We start from the raw sequence: 17680 nt of genomic DNA on the forward strand, positions 1-17680 counted from the left end.
GTGACCTTCTCAGAACAATGGCTAATCAATGCTCACGTTGAGTGACAGTACGCTCTGTGCAGATGCCAGGCACCACAGAGCCATTACAGTCAGGCCCTCAGCCTTGTGAAAAAACAGGAAGCTGCAGCTCTTTCTGTCCATTTTCTCGTGGTCTTTCTCATTATGTACACTCTCCTCTCACCACAACACTCACCTCCATGTGGCTGTAATTGCAGTTTTTATGTGGACAAGACAAGTTCACTAAAATACCTGTGTAGCCTAATTTACAGACTGAACAATCTTTATGTCTAGCCGGGACATTAAGCTAAGATAGCCTCACTTTGTACCCAGTCCTTGTGCCTTAACCTTTTCGAAATCTTTCCCAAAGTGTAATCCTTATTTTAGTATCTAACTATCTTAATAATTATACCATTACCAATGAGACTGAGCTTGAAAAAAAGAAATGAGATCAAATGCTCTGATCCTTGCTCGGTCACCCAACGCTATCTCATAACTGAGGATCATTTTCATTGATTTCTGAATCCATGTGTAACTGCAAAGACACGTGAATGCCTGAGGATACCGTTGCACATTGTGTGTGTCATTAATGAGACAGGATTCAGGACAAATTGCTGTTTTCCTTCAACATAGATGCTACATGAAAAACTACATGGAAACAGTTCACACATGAAAACTTTGGTTGAATTTTTCTGATTTTCTGAGCAGGGAAAAAAACATAGATATAGATATCAAGCATTAAATAACAAGATAAAAATCACATATAAATTTTGAATTTTTACACGTACAGCTACAAGGACGGATTTCACCTGAAAACTAATTGGAACAAGGCTTAAAGACATGCGATTCACTCTGAACCATACATCTCCAGTCTGTATGTGGTGGAAAGTTTGCCGATAAGACCGCACTGTGCTGGACTGTTAGTTCAGAACATCAGCGCTTGAACTGACCTTTACCTCGTTGTGACAGGGGTGCAGTATGACTGACAGTGTCCCTCAGCATAATTTACCCCCAGCCCACATCGCCCTCCATCTCCTCTGTGATGCAGTTGACCCCTTTACAAATCACCCCCAACTTTACACATCTGCTGCCTGTCAGCATCTGCCAGGCGCACTCACCCGTCCCGCCCGTAATGAAAAACTCTCATTACTCGCCTCCACCCAACAGGTATACAGGCCGTTAGGACAATTACTGGGCAATGCCACTGACCTTGTTGTCAGAGAGAGTCAAACAAACACAGAGGTCTAACTGAAAGGAGGGCTGGCGGCAAAAACCCACAGGCATGCAGTGGAGAGACTTGGCAAAATGAGGGAAGCTTTATGCCCGTTGAGGAAGATTGTACTGTATTGATCTATACTGGCACACATCAATGCCAACTGCTTCTGAGTGCAGATAAAGTAGAAACGTAGGTAGCAGCAGGATTCAATACTCTGAGATAACTGCCTCTAAATGGTCAGATTAAAAGACAAGCACAGAAGAAGTGTTAAATGTACACACTGGAGGTTTTGCATGTTGTAACTCATTAACCAAAAGTTTATTCTCCACATAATAGGCCACCATAAATTCTGAGGGTGGTTTCATGTCAGCATGGCATTGCAGAGGCTTAAAAGCTGTTTGAGTTTTGTAATACATCAGGGATCATTTAGTAGTCTTTGCTTTTTTGTCAAAGTTACATTGATTGGTTGCAGGTGTTGCCTTCAAGATCTGCTGTGAAAAGTATGATGTGCATTTGGAAGCTTAATGCAAGAAAAACATTACAGTTAAATGTCAAATGCACTTGCATGCAGCAAAGGAGGACGAGTGTTTGCAATAATTCTTACAAGAGGATAATGTGACATTTAAGGAGATATTTGTAAGATTTGCTATTGCTACATAGCCAGTGTTTGAATCAACAGCTATTTACTCATCAGTCTAGAAGAAATGTTGTGAGTTCAGCATCAAACTTCATTCCTTTACTAACTAAGAGCTGTCTCCAGCAGTGGAAAGCAACGGCAATGTTAACTCTTGTCTCTATCACGTTTTCTTCTACTGAAGTTAGCATGCTATCCAGCTAGCCCCGGTCCGTCTTGTCATGTTCTGATAGCGACTCACTTTAGCTTCCACTCTGCAACTACAATCACCACCACCTGCTCCCTGCAAGGAACCACGATCGGCGGCAGAGAAAACTTACAAATAGCCTCTTTAATGCAAACAAGACTATACTTCAAGGCACAGTGGTGCAGTGAGCAAAATGCTAACGTGAGCGTCCTCCCAACAACAACGGGTCCAAACATGTTCAATCTTAGATACCACAACTACTACAGAGTTTAGGAATCCGACACAGAGGATCTAACAGCTTCCCTTAATGCTCCACTAGACACTTTCTGATCCTTTGTTTGAGTCCCACTTAACAGGAGAGCTGGGGAGACAGTGGAGGACTTCAGAGGAAACAATAGACACTACAGTCTGTGAGTAGAACTGCAGCTCATAATGCCACTCCTGCCATTAGACAAATTATCTGACGTTTAGCAGACTGGGGGCAGCCTCCCTGTGCCCTCCCTGTGAAGCAATGACTTTATTGACCCTGGAGGGGGGTCTTGGATGGAAGTGTGTCTCTTTGGCTCCCTGTGGTGTCCAACAGGGAGCACTCCTCCTCTCTGGAGTCTTGCTCTGGCCCGTACAGACTCAGAGCTGAGTCAGCTGCTGTTCCCGCTGTCTGAAGTCTACCTGAGGGCCTCTTTGTCCTCGGGGCTTCGTCCCTTTGTCCCGCTGACCCGCTGACCCACACAAACAGATGTCCAGCCACTGGGCTTTCTCGTAGGAAGTTGTAAACCTCCAGTGTGCAGTGGGCCCTATTCATATGGAGGGGCTACAGTAATGGCCGTGCAAGTGCCATACACATGCAAATGCTGACACGCAGACACCCCGTAGGGGCGGCTTTAACAAATGTTTGACTATGTAACTACTACACACCATGCCAGTCCACCAGACTATGACAGGGTAGCAATGAAACCTCCATGTAGCAGAGTAATCACCCAGAACTGTATAAGTAACACAGGAAATTGTATAGGGAGGAATTTGAGACCTTTAACAGTGTGTAAACACGATGTGATCCCCCATGTTACCAACACTGGACAGAACTAAAAACAGAAATGGCCCCGCTGCCTTCTGTCTCATGCACACACAATGTAGACCTCACAGGCTTAGATGGTAAAATATGTTAATGCATAAACAAGTGGAGCAAAACAGTTACACCAAGCTACAGCTGGCAGAGGAGGAAAGTACGTTTTTATCACCAGTTTGAACCTATTCTAATTCTACAAAACTACAAAATACTAATTTGAAATAAATGATAGGAATAAGCAATAACTGAAAATGAAAAATAACTTGGGTCATTCAACGACTGAAGAGTTAAAAAAAGCTTCTAACAAACCCTCCTGTGCTGTTGCAGTTACTGGTTTGGCCTTCCAGTATCCAAAATGACTGTGTGTAGCCATCAGGTTTTATCTGTATTGGACACCTGCTGAGAATATTGATCCTCTGCTGGTTTCACCATTTTAGCCATCACCAGGCATCAAGCTTTAAACAACCCTATGTCACTTTATATTGAATACTAATAGCAAAGACCGAGGAGCTGATTGATTGTGAATATAAATCTATCACCTTAGGTGAGAAAACAATCAGCTGTTTTCATTGTATGGCTGCAATTTAGCTTTGAATGTTTCTAAAGATGCACATAGAATAGTAATTCATCAGGGATCCTTTGAGTCTGTCACATCCTCAGTTAGTTTTCTCTAATAAGCCAGTGAAGTTACTGTCATTTGGCATAGACTATTACCGTGATAGTGCAAGCAAATGGGGCATAAACTATTTTCTCCAAATCAAAAAAACAAAACAACAAACGTTTCAATCTCAGGTGTGATTCTCTGTCATTAAACTGTATGAAACGTGCTGCAGTGTGCTGCACTGCAGTGTAAATAATACTGGAGATGCTAGACTGGGAATATCATCATCATGAAAATAACGATAACAACAACAAAATATGAAATACATTGCAGAACACACCTGCAATTATGAATAAGCAAAACAAAAGGGATGGAGGAATATAACAATTGTTACTTCAGACCTGTATTTATACATACATTTTATATTATGCCACTTTAACAGCACCACATCAGTTTATGATCTTCATCTATTTACACCTAAATATCACCTGGATATATTGATTTTATTTTTCAGTTACTACCCATCTACTGACATCTGTGCTCATTACTGACACCTCCAATACTGACGCTGTTAAATTGGATAGTGACATTTCAATATTTTTACATTTTGACTAAAAAAGTTATGCTTTTCACTGATAGGAAACCTGGTGCTGCAACATTTCCACAAATAGTCAGCAGTTTATAAGCAGAAACCGTTTGGTTTCGATTAAGAGAAAGTTTTTCTGTTGCTCAGGGGACACGAAAATCCCCTTCCTGACAGTAAGGCATCTAAAATGGTCCAATTTAGGGAGACAGGGCGATCTCTGATATGGATCAAGTGCCATCTGTGCCCAATTTACTTTCAGGTCGTGGATTATTGAATTTAATGATATGGGTGATTATCGACGAATGCTTTGAGCCCATTAGGTGGTCGTGTGAAACACTAATAGTGTTTGTGTCACGTGTCTGGCTGAGAGACTGGGGGACAGACGCTTTAAAGACCGCGCTCCGGTCATCTCATTCAGCTGCAAGACTGACAGACAGAAGCAGAGGAGCCAAGTCCACACTCCGAAGGATCATCAGCACTAATCCGGTTTGATGAAGCTTGAAGACAAGAAGTAGGCTAAACTATGCGAAGTTCCTCTCCAGACGCGTAATTACGCACGTCGGTTGTTTTCCTTCTTTAAAGCTCTTTCTGTATAAAGGATGCTGGAAGCCAAGGATTGTGGAGTGACAATGACGTCCAGTCACAAAATTTCATTTTCTATAATTGATATATTGGATCCCAACAAATTCAACAGCAAAAGGGTAAACGAACTTTCCATCGCCAAGGAGAAGTTTCCTGTGCCAAACGCAGAGGGAGCAAGTTTGGAGTCGGACAGCATTGCAAGCGGAGACTTCAGAGTTGAGCGCACGAAATCAGGTAGAAAAAACTCACAATTTTAGAATTATTGTTCAGCCTATAGATCAAACATTTACATGTAATACAATTTTGGATTTTTCTTTTCTTTTTTTTTGATGTGCCAATTATTACATCCAGACTTCCTCACGTCCAAACTCCGTAAGATAAAAGCACGTGAATAAAATTAATCTTTACAATGGGATCTTACAATAAAAAATAAACTTTTTGCTGGGTCTAGACTTGCATCTGCAAACTAGACGCTATTTTCTATCAGATTTACTGTCATCTCTGTATGACCTTTCCTTAATTTTCAAGGCTGCGTTTTCCTTTCAAGGAAGCCACAAAGGCTTGCTCCCAGAGCCCCAGCGTGTGATTGGCACTGGGACAGGCAGGCCAGATAATTGTTTAAATCGTCCCATTGAGGATGCCTCTGCGCGCTTTGATCGATATCCCATTACTGCATCCTGCATATCTCCCTCCAGCACCTTGCAGGTACAAACTTCACACCCCATCCATGTCTGATCCTAAATATCGTTCGATTAAAACTTCCCTTTAAATAGATGACATTTATCGATCCACCCGCAAATATGAAACTCCATTAGCACGTCACGGCTGAGGTGGCGGAGCTGGATTTAGACGGGATTTCTTTCCGCAACATGACATTTGAGGCGCTGTGTGGTTTATAAATTATTTAAGGATTAGTGACCAAGTCTCCCCCTCCCCTGAGTCTTTGCGCCGTTTCGCTCGGACGACGTCAGTATCCTCATCAAACACTTCACAGATGTCAACCGTAGGCACTTCTGTGTCTGGTATTCAAACCTCAGTTCACACTGGACAAAAAGGAACATCATTGCACAATGAGGATAACATTTCTAACTCAGGTGTGTGGGCCTTCAGCTTTTACATTTGACACGAGGCTTCTGTCTTCAGGAGCTGTCCTCAGCACCACGGCCAATTCAGCACATTTGCTTTTAGGCCTTTTCCCTATTAATCAAAACGAGACACATGACAAATTGCAATTTTCTATCTCTATTTTACTTCATTAGAAATGTATTAAAGGTCCATCACTGGATCGATTTTCTTAAAAACAATGATTTAAAGTTCACCTTGAAAATTAAGCCTATTCCAGCCAAGTCCAGCCGTAATGTCAAAAGCTGCTGTCATCTTTAGCAGTTGATTAAAGCACTGGATATATTTCCCTGAAAAAGCTGTTGCCACTTGAAGACGAATGGATGGGTCAGCCTACACCTCCGTTTCAATGGCTGATAACTTTCCTAACAACTCCAATTTTCACCGGGAAATTAAATACTAATAGTAGCCTATCCCTGACACCAAGAGATTCCTCACAAGATCCCTTAGATGTTGAGTTTGCTGCAGAGGTTTACAGGCTGTGAACTAACTGCTCTTTGTTTGTTAACAGGGGAAGAGACAGGAGATGAACACTCTACAGCCTCCAGGCATCATACAGTTGTGGCTGACCCTCTTCTGCTCTCCCCGCCGGCTGACACAGAGCCCTGTCTCACTGGGGAACAGGAGGATGGAGAGTCAGCGGTCACCCCACAGGTCCCCTCCCCGCACAAGCGGCGGCGCCCGGACCAGGCCTGCGCCAAACCACGGCGCGCCAGAACAGCGTTCACTTACGAGCAACTGGTGGCTCTGGAGAACAAGTTCCGCGCAACTCGGTACCTGTCTGTGTGCGAGAGACTAAACCTGGCCTTGTCCCTGAGCCTGACCGAAACCCAGGTGAAAATTTGGTTCCAGAACAGGAGGACCAAGTGGAAAAAACAGAACCCCGGGGCGGACAGCACCTTGCAGCCCGGCTCCAACTCCCTGGTCAATGTCAGTCCAAGCCCGGCCACCTGTGGGTCAAGCCCCGCCAGCGCCAGCTTCCACCAAACTTTCCCGAACTTCAGCTCTGGGAATGTGATCTTTCACACGGCCGGTGCTGTTCCACTTTCATCCACTGGGGGGCTCCTGCATCCCTTCATGTCCAGTGGATTCGTCCAGCCAACTTACTTTAATCCACATTTATGAAAGAAGCCAAGACTGACATGTTGCAGCTGGTGACACTTTTACTGGGACAGAATGACTAATCAGCTGAACTTTTACTGCCCAGAATCACCGTGACTGTTGCATTAAGGCCATATCATGTTCTACAAAGTGAGGAGGAAAAAAGGCACCTGTTTGTACAAGGTTTCTTGTTCCATCCTGATATTATCCAGCTGGTTTATTTTCAAAGGGAGTTTTATTACCTTATTAAAGTCTCAGTCTTTCCAGTAATTCAACATCATAACAAAAGGCCAAATGTGTGATCTCCAACTGAGCCCAACAATTATCGAAACATTTACGCCACAAAGTTCTGTCAAACCCGCTCCACCATGCACTGACTGACTGTCACTGTGTTTGCTGAAACACCTGCTCACACTGTGTGTTTGTATAACAGCTCATACAGTATCATTTTCTGCATCGGTGTGTTTTACATCTCAAACTGTGGCATATTGCAACCATCCAATACCCAGCTGTGTTTCTACCTCTCAGAGAACACCACAGCTCACTCTGTTGCCATTAATACGACATTATCAGTGTAACTTAATAAAAAAAAATAAAAAAAACCCAACATAAAACATCTGTGTGTGGCTCGTGTATTACAAAGTAAAAACATTTCAAATGTGGATGAATAGCGAGACATTTTGTTTCCTGCTTAACCTTAATTAGGCAAAAAGTGAAATACAGTAATAGGTAGATAATGGAGGTAGATCATGTCCTTGTTAAAGGAGCCATTGGCTCCAATGACTCATGCTGCCATCTCCTGGTCAACAAGGCTGAGCTTTTACCAAAAGTAAATCCAGAAAGCTTATTAATGACTGTTTGACCAGAGACTTAAGCCTCTATGGAAACAAGTCTAATTTTAAATCTTAACAGCAACACAGTCAAGAACAAAATAAATCAACTTTAAAGCAGCACTAAACACAGTGGATGGCTTATAATAAGTCTATAAAACAGCAAATAATTTATTAACTATTAATAAAGCCAGTAATTGCAGGCCATAACCACTTTGTGAGGTACTTGTAAGATACTTTATACTTTTTATTTGTTGCTACATCTTTATACATTCTATAGGGAAATATTTTTTCTCAACTACATATATATGTCAGCTGCTAGTTGTTTGTTACTTTACATGCAAAACATATCCAGAGTTTATAGTTAATATGCTGCATTGTTATTAATTAAACAATACCAAACTAACTCAATAGTGTGTACAACCATGTTAATGTATGAATGATACGAAACCAATAATGTAATATATGGGCACCACTTTCTAATATAGCACCATGTTTCAGGGTTTACAGGCTGTAACCTTACTAATGGTAAATAAATCAGTTATTAATGCTTTATAGATCAGTTATAAGCCATTAATAAACTTTTGAAATCATCCTCCTCCATATTTTCTTTGTCTTTTTAGTTCACTCTTAAATCCATCACCCCGAAGCCGTACACAACGGGGGTTCAAACACTGACCTGAGAAAAAAAATAAAAAAAATGTATACTGATGCCTTGTGAGGGACTGGAAACCTGTGACCCAAAACGTGATTTATTAGAAAATGAGATATCAGAGATTAGAGCTAATTAATTAAAGAACAAAGTGTCATGCTGGAGGATGATTTCCCATAACCTGGCAACCCGAAAAGTTGTTCTTCTCAATGGCATATAATGAATCTATAAAACATTAGTAAATAGTTGATCAACTATTAATAAATCCATTAACTGCAGCTCATAAACACTTAGTTGCCAACAGGCCTACACTGTATGTTTATTTAATAATATAATAAATACATGCCGCTACTAATGCTTGTCTATTTTAACTTCAGTAAACTTTTGAATGCAGGAATTTTACCTGAACATTTTACTATGAATACTTCTACCACTGGTAATACTGTATACAGTCTATTTTCACTTACACACTACAACCACACAGTGTCACCATTTCATTTTCTTTCTGCAGCATGTGGAGACACTAGAGTCATAATTACACACTAACTGATCCCTTGAACTATTTATTGAAATTTAGGACATGGCCTAATATAATAATCAGTCAATCAATCAATTCTGGTTTATTCACACATTTCATTTACTTATTATTTTTCAATAATCTATCATTTACCATACTTTTTCGTTTTGGGAATCAGATTTGTTTTTGTTTTTTTGAGAGTCAGATTATTTTCTTCATATTTCTTCATCCCTTGTTGAAATGAAGTCATATATAAGGCAATCATTCGTTCCTTTTTGGTAACAGCATTTGAATGAAACACAGTATACGAGGGAAAAAGGACAAATTTGTAGAGGTGCATTTTCAGTAGGGTTTGTATGCAAGTACAGTATATTGTTTACACAAAGAGAAACTGAACAGTGAAGCCGCAGTTAATTTCAGAACTCCATTTAATTATCTGCTCTATAGGTGTAAATGATTCTGGAGGATACACTACTTCTATTACAGCTCATTCAGGTGCTTCTCTACCTTGATGTGCAGCTTAACTGATGTAATGTATCACACACTGAGCTGAAAGAAGCCAGCCAGCAGAACAAGACAGACAGAAAGAAAGATTTGGTACATGTGCTACAGACAGTGTGATCAGTGCAGAAGACTGTGAGCAGAGCTTCAAACCCGCTGTCAAGCCAGTGTCATTAGTTGACATCTTTCAAGGGTGTGTTGTGCTTTCACTACTTTGAGCTTAGAATACACTGGTTGAATAAGAAGCCTCTGTCTATATGGGCAGACAGTGAGTGTGCAGCTGCTGGAGGAGGAGGAGTAGAGCAGACTGGGATATGGTTGGTAGGCAATTTTCCCCTGACATCAGTTTGACGGTGAGAGAGCTGACAAACGTCCTTCAATTAGATAGAATTTTCTCACTGCTGTCAAAACCTGTCGCTAAGGTGCTGGTGTTAGTGTAGTGGCAATTTTACAGTTCCCTCTCTTCTTTTTCCCCAGATGCATACTTTTGCACATGCTCTCTCTCTTACTCACACACACAACACACATTAATAAAAATCTGGTATCCCTCCATTAAGATTTGTTTGTAATGACTAGTGCAAATGAATGCCCCCCCCCCCCCCCCCCCACACACACACACACGCACACGCACACGCACACGCACACGCACACACACACACTCACTCCCTCCCCCCTTTTGGTTCAGTGATATTTTTCATTCCAACAAGGCCTGGCATGCAGCCGAAGAATTTGACAGTTTTGATCAATACTCCGGGGAATCAGGCGTAAGGAACCCATCCCATATTTTGGCTTGAGGCAACTGTTATATGACAATGTGATGAATAATTTTGCAAGGTATCTGAGGGGGGTCATTTAGGTCTGGGCGAAGAGGGCACGTGTTTAAAATTCATGCTGGAGAATGCTCTGGGACAAGGTCAGATGTTAATAGTAACAGCCTTTCATGCCTGTGTGTACGTGTGTGTGTGTGTGTGTGTGTGTGTGTGTGTGTGTGTGTGTGTGTGTGTGTGTGTTCAGTGTTATGTGGGGAAAATTCCATCTACAGCCCCTGTTTGCTGTACTTATCTTTTGCAGAGAAACGAGTAGGAGGCTTGAATAAATAAAATGTAGCTGAGGATTTCCTATTGTGTGTGTGTGTGTGCGTGTGTGTGTGGGGGGGGGGGGCTGTGGTGAGCTGTGGTGAGCTGTGGTGGTCCACAGGGACTGGCATCGCTTCCACTGAGGTTCACGGGTCAGATGAGGATAGCGGGTGGTGGGTGAGAAGATATATAAGAAGAGAGAAAGACAGAGGTTTCCAGGTAGATGATCGTGGGAGTGTTTCATAAGGATACAGCCATAAAAATGCTGAAAATGGCCAGTATCTGATTCCCTCTGATAATTTATCGAATAAACACACATTTCATTTTTATCTGTCTCATACATAAATCAGCACCTAGTCCTTGACTCAGATACAAGAAAACAAGCTTTAATGCTGATTTAATCCTAGAAAGGTCAAGTGCCTGATTGGTTGCATATTTGAATTTAATAAACCTCTTAAACCTGCATTAACATTAACACTGTATTACCATATGAATCCAACATAGTGAACTTAGTGAGCATCCAGCAGGTATGGAGCAACATTATCATTGATGTAGAGTCATGTCTGTGTCCACCTGGTGAACATAAGTCCAATATTCACTCTTCTTTTAGCTCTGTTTTGGTCTCCGCCTGCTCCTGAGGACATACCTGGCTCTTAAGCCGAACTTTTACTGCTGTTTTGTGCTGGGCAGGCAGTGTAGGGGGGGTTTATCACTGAAAGCAGCTGCCTGTTGGAAATGACACTGATAAGAGCAGTGAGACTGAGCCAAAATATTAGAGCGAACCAAAACAAAAAGGTGAAAAATGCTTAAATGCTCCTTAGAGCTGAGGGGAACTGCAGAGTCCTGTGATCACACTCAGTGGGTTTGTCACCATGAGTTTCATCTTTCATAGAGGAGTCATCATGTGATCCATTGTTAATATAAAAATATTGATTGTAGCCAATTTATCTATAACAGTCCTCAACGAACTTGTGCTTATTATGTAACATTCTGTACAAACATTATCCAGGGCTTTCAACAGCAACCCATAGTCTTCCTCCAGATGGATTTCACGCATTAGAAAAAAATGGAAACAGCTCATCTGTCATCATGACCTTAAGAAACTCCATCTGCTTAAACACATTTATATACCTCTCACTTTGTTTTTAACAACCAAAGTAGGTTTAAAAAAAAAAAGAAGTAAATCAAAAAGACCTAAAAACAACTCTTAGCGAGTATTACAGTTGTGATTGATGAACTAATGATTATTATTTCAACCATTTTAACAATGGATTTGTCCATATCCAGAGCAGCTTTAAAAGCAGCAGTGAGGATTCACCAAGTTGGTTTATTTATAAGCCACAGTGGCAACAGTTCAGATATTTGCACCCACACACATCATGCTACTGCTGCATATTCAAAACTCTGCTTTTTGTCTGTGAACATCATGCAATTTCATTAAGCTGGAGACCCCTGTTTTGCAAACTTATCATTTTCTAGAAAGCACTGATTCTTCTATATGCTGCAGAATAAATTGCAGCATATACTGTAGTGGCTAAGTAGGTTTAACAGACACTAGATCTGTTGTGGTTTAAAGATTAAAAGGGCACGCTCCTAATGTTTATCTGCAGCCAGTTCTGAGCTCTGTGAGCTCTGGCTCTTGTAAAATTTATCATATCTTACCAACTTCACCAACTATGAATCAATAGGTGTAATACAGTAGAATCTGTGCTGTTTCAAAGCATACACTTTTTTGTATTTCTGCTATGCTGTTGGGAACGCTGCTGCTTTGCTTAGAGTGACATGAAAGCAAAAGCTAGTCCTGGAGACTTTGCACACATCCTGCATTTGCTTGAATTGCTAGAGTTTTGCCTGACATCTCTCTTAGATGCTTTGTATTTCAACTGCATCCTCCAGCGCAGCAGGGACCACGGCCAAGGCAGGGAGAGATAAAACTGATTTCTTCAGAAGCAAGCGGCAGCCAGTCGGCAGAAGGAGCCAACTTGTAATGGTCTTTTAATCAGCTGCAGAAAGTGAAAGTCAGGTTGAGGTTTAAAGGAATGGTGGGGGGTTGGGAGGCGGGGGTCCTCCGAGGTTTATGGCTGTGACTGTCAGAAATAAGCCGTACTGTACCACTTCATCTCTGGGTCAGTTCAATGACAGGAAGTGGAAGTCATAAAAACTTAAACAGCCCCATTACCAAGAACAAGACTTGCTCAACATCCTTCCACAGTCATTTTGAGCTGCATGTAGAATATCTACATTGTGATTGTAACACCAGCTGTTTCCTTTGGTTAAACCCAGTTTAAATCCTCGAAGCTAAGACACATATTACCCAAACGCAGGACAGCTACTGCGCTTGAGAAGGAAGAGAATTCCTAATGCTTGACAATCCAAATGTTTCCTTCTGTTTGCCTGCAGTCTGTCATCATTTCAGCTGTCATCTCCAGCTGTTACCACCCATTAGGAAAAAATGTAAAGAAATGAAATCGCCAAGTGTTTAAAGTCAGTCAGTATCCTCTTTTCTGTATTCCTAATTAAATCAGCGTCTCTGTTTGGTGTATCAGATTCTATTTTGACTGGTTTCTGTCTTTGTATTTGCCTGAGGGAGTACAGTGTGTTCAGATTTTCAGAGAAAGTCAATATTTTGTCTCATTCAGTCTGGGTTTGCCCTCCCTCATTGATTTGCTCCTTTTATGATGAACAATGTGGTTTTGATAAAGCTATTTCTATAGAGAACTACCTCCCAAATTGAGAAACTTCACTGTTAGAAGCAGATTTAACAGTGACAAATTTAAAGTGGCAAAACAATTAAAGAAGTCCAATTGAGCTACAGGAACAGCAATTATGATTTAGAGTTAGACTCCAGGACTAATCTCACTTCAGGGGAAATGTTTGGATAACTTCCCACTTTGGGTTTTTGCTTAAGACAATCCGGAAATGGCATGCCAGTGTGTGAGCAATGTCTTTGGATAAATCTTTGGCAGGCAATGCCGATTAAGTTCGTCTGGTCCATCTTTTCCCCCTTCCTCGCAAATCTTTTGACTTGATGTGTTTCTAATCCTTGCACATGGGCCAACTTAGACATGCTGATGTGATTACAAGATCACTGGCACAGGAGTCAAGCAGCAAAAAAAAAAACAACCAGATTTTCCAAGGAAAAGGCCTTATGGTTTGGCAAATGATTTGTAATGTGATTTAATCGTGAGTAAAATGAAGGGGGGATTCCAGATTCTTGAATCAACTTGAACTCTGAGCTGAACTGACGGGAGTGTGTTTCCCATCTGCACTCTTAGAGGAGGAGGCTGTGCTTAACTCTCATAACAGTAGGCGCTTTAGTATAAAATCAGTCTACTGTCTGATCAGCTTGGGCGAATGACAGACACGTCATTAGTTAAATCCTCCGTAGAAAAAAAGTTGTACTTGTGCGATAGATTTTTTATGAAGACTGGTTGGTTTTCAGTGACGATAAATATTGAAAATCCCTGCCCCCCAAAAAAAGATGCTCAGGCAGAGTCTGGGTATTGATATAACCTCTGGTCAAAACAAAGCAGTAAGTCCTCCAATAATTGGTGAACCTGCCTCGCACTGTCGATCACTGTTTAATATTCTCTTCACCTCTCCTCTCCCCAAACACTGCAGCTTGACCAGATGTGTTGTTTCACAGATCTGATGTATTCAAAGGTCAGCTGCACTAATAACACAGAAGAGGACAGAGTGCTGTTAATTACAGTCTGTCTCAAAGTCAAAGACCGCAGTGCTGGAAGAGAACTCGTCCTCCCTTGTGCGCACACACACACCAACACACACACCCACACAAACGCTCATTAGAGGACATTATCTCGCAATGGCTGCTGAGTGAACTAATGGCAGTCTAATGAACTCTTTTGCTGCTGTTAGATTTGGGTAAGAGATGCAACAGTCTGCCCCCCCCCTCTCCTCTCATGCATGGATTCTGCAAAGTAAAATTTTTCAATCAAAGTTAAGAGAACCAAGTCTCGGAGCGCTGATGAAATTATGATTGTTTCTGTGCTGGATAGTAAACACTCCAAGAAGAGCTGACATCTATATATTTGACTCAGACACTAAATGTTGGAAAGGCAGAATTGGAGGCAGCAGAGAAGAAAATTTCAGCTTTTTTAATGAGCCTTGCTTTCCTTCAAGGATCTCCAATAAACAGTATACATATATAAAAAAGACTTTTCACTTTGTGGAATACTTCTATAGGCTTTTAAAAGAAGAGTCAATCAACTTTTCCAGAGATGACAGAGGAAGCTGTGCTACAAACGCATTCTTAAAACTATAATATTAATCGAACTATTATTCAATATGAATGACAACCAAAAAAAACATAACCGTTCACACAGCCAGAGCAAAACATTTGTTGTTTTTTTTTTTTGTTTGTTTTTTGACAGGAACAAGTCGAGTACACAACATTGACATATAATCACCTTTGAGTTGATGCAGTTGTTAGTAAACAGTTGCTAATTGAGACCTCCAGCAGTTTCGGAGCAACATTATCATTCATTTGGAGTCACGTTTGCTGTTTTAAGTCCAATATTCACTCTCCTTCAGCTCTGTTTTTGGTCTCTACCAACTTCTGGGGAAATATCTGGCTCTTAAGCCGCAAAATGCTCCATGTTCACTGACTGTTAACTTTGTCTGTCATTTGGTGCTGAGCAGGTAGTGTACAGTGGGTGAAAACAGCTGAGAATGGGTGGGCTGCAGCTGAACACCACTCCGAGTGGCGAGAGTGAAGATTAAATATAAATCTGTTAAGCGGAGGGGTTAATTCTCTGTAGGCTCATCACTATCATCACTATGTTAAATATTATATACTGTAATTTGAAACATTGCCATTAGACATTGAGACATTTCACTAAAGTGTCAACTGTGACGCGAGAGGAAAAGTCAGGGAATCACAAAAGCTATGATGGTGATCCACATCCACATGAATGGCTGCACAAAATTTTATGGAAATCAATTCAGGATATTTCAGTCCGGACCAACTCACCGACACTCCGCCATTCTGACAGTGATAACATCATTTAATGGTGTGTTTGAATATGACTACAACAATTAAAACAAATGGCATCTGATACATTCAAACTGATCAAAACTGATTCAGGTAACTCTGCAGGGACGTATATCCGTTAGACTCAGTTCATACACACAGCTTGTGCATCTCTGTGAGATGTGAATAAATCGCAATCAGTTCAACAGGAATTAACAGCAATTAGACGCTGAGGCTCATGCATATGGATATGCTCTAAACGGGAGGCAGTTTATTCAAATGAGACTTTATCTTCATAGAGCAGCGTCAGTTTCCCAGGGCAGCCGCTTTCACTTGTCAGAAATGAACCATCTCACCTCTTTAAAGTTGCAACCACTGAGCGCACCAAAGATGAGCATCATGGCAGCCCCTGACATTTCATTTCATTTCATTTCTCTCATTTTTTTTCCTGTTTACTCCCTGCAAGAAGGGAGTCATGATGAACTGCAAAGAAGTTGGCTCTCGACAACAGAATTAATTTCCTTCCTGTAAAGAGAAGGAAACGCGTCAGTGATTTGAGAGGCCTCTATCTTGTGTGATGTACAATGAGCTGAAAGGCTTTCATCATGATAGGTTTTTTTTTTTTTCCAGACTGTTCATGGTGGTAAAAACTGGAGCCAGCAATGCACTTTGCATTCTTGCACAGATTTTGTTGTGTGACGGTATCTTTTATGGATTTTATTGCAATATTGACACAGTGAAGTCACAATGACATATCAGTGCTGTTGCATTGGAGTTTCATCAACATTTCATTTTTAGGGAAATATAAAACATGACTAATGTCAGCTTTGAGTAGAGTCAAAGAATGACAGACCAGAGAACATAATCCATGTAGTGCTGTGCTACACTACCTTTACATGGCACATGTTCAACTATGACTGATTAAATCAAATTCATAGCTCCTCTGGAGGAAACAGAATTTCTAGGAAATGTAATGAACCACTCACTAAGCTGGAAGTAGATAAGGCAGGATGTGGGACGATTACTATACCAAAAACTATGCAAAGATTGCAACACGTCCACAGCTTTTTTTTTTTTTTTGAAGTGGATAAATTGGATAAACATGTAGTTTTGTTTTTAACAAACAGGGTGATAAATACCAATGTCCCACATTAGTGCAGTTCAGTTTCATTTCAGCAGGTCTTATGGTTTCATCATTAGCCCCCTAATGTGCCATTGTGAAACATCCACACTGACTCCCACTCATCCAGAATGAGTCATGACAACTAATGAAGAAAAAATTCTCCAGCAGTTTAACTCAACATTATGACCACATGTACAGACCAGTGATTGTCACCTGTGGAGCACATGCCAGCTATTCCTGTAACAATAAGATAAAGATATTACATAACCAAGAAAAGTCCCTGATTGCACAATATTATTGACAAAATCATCGGCATGTCATAGCACCAATCTGTCCTTAAGAAAGAAATGCAATTAAGAATTTATAAAAATAAAAAAATCATAATGAACCATGGTGAATGTTAAACTATGGCTTCAAAGTCAGCTATTCTTCAAATCGCTGGAGGCCATACAGCATTCTGCGTCAATACCTTTTCATCTTTGTTAAAAAATGGACAAGTGGTGAGTAAACCAAACAGAGATTAAATAATAATATGTGGATTATTTCAAGGCTTGAGGGCTACTATTCAAAGAGTCTGCTCTGCTCATGAAAAATGAAACCACCATGATGCAGCCAAATTAAATCAAATGGACCATTTACAGCAAATGGGGTGAATGTATGTTACTGATTTCTGTGGAGCTCCGTGAGGACACTGGGCCATTGTGCATCACAGACTGGTCTTTAACTCTCTACATGATACAATCACAAATTTTGATCCAGGGAATCGTTGAAATCAATCAAGTATTTTAAATAAAGTAAGGTTGGTGAACTATTTTACCATTTTTAACCCTCCACACAGCGACCAATGAGAGGCGGGAATCCTTTGACTTGATCTTAGAAGTAACCCGCATCTGCTG

General features: G+C 40.9%; 2 protein-coding genes across 2 annotated transcripts in view; one reads left to right on the plus strand and one right to left on the minus strand.

The window, feature by feature from the left end:
* LOC130181430 (G-protein coupled receptor 26-like) overlaps positions 1–17680 on the minus strand; it is a 105651-nt gene that overhangs the window by 47950 nt on the left and 40021 nt on the right. The window lies entirely within an intron of this gene.
* nkx1.2la (NK1 transcription factor related 2-like,a) lies at positions 4799–7692 on the plus strand. Its single transcript, XM_056395653.1, has 2 exons — positions 4799–5103; positions 6515–7692. The coding sequence occupies exons 1-2, from the start codon at positions 4887–4889 to the stop codon at positions 7114–7116; spliced, it is 819 nt and encodes a 272-aa protein (XP_056251628.1). The 5' UTR covers positions 4799–4886; the 3' UTR covers positions 7117–7692.

This window comes from Seriola aureovittata, chromosome 14 (genome assembly GCF_021018895.1).
Source record: "Seriola aureovittata isolate HTS-2021-v1 ecotype China chromosome 14, ASM2101889v1, whole genome shotgun sequence".
In the NCBI taxonomy this organism is placed as follows: domain Eukaryota; kingdom Metazoa; phylum Chordata; class Actinopteri; order Carangiformes; family Carangidae; genus Seriola; species Seriola aureovittata.

Excerpts from the sequence above, each read along its gene's own strand:
- nkx1.2la (XM_056395653.1), top strand. The coding sequence starts at position 4,887 with ATGCTGGAAGCCAAGGATTGTGGAGTGACAATGACGTCCAGTCACAAA. Across the intron at positions 5,104-6,514 it reads AGTTGAGCGCACGAAATCAG|GAGATGAACACTCTACAGCC; the intron begins GTAGAAAAAACT and ends GGGAAGAGACAG.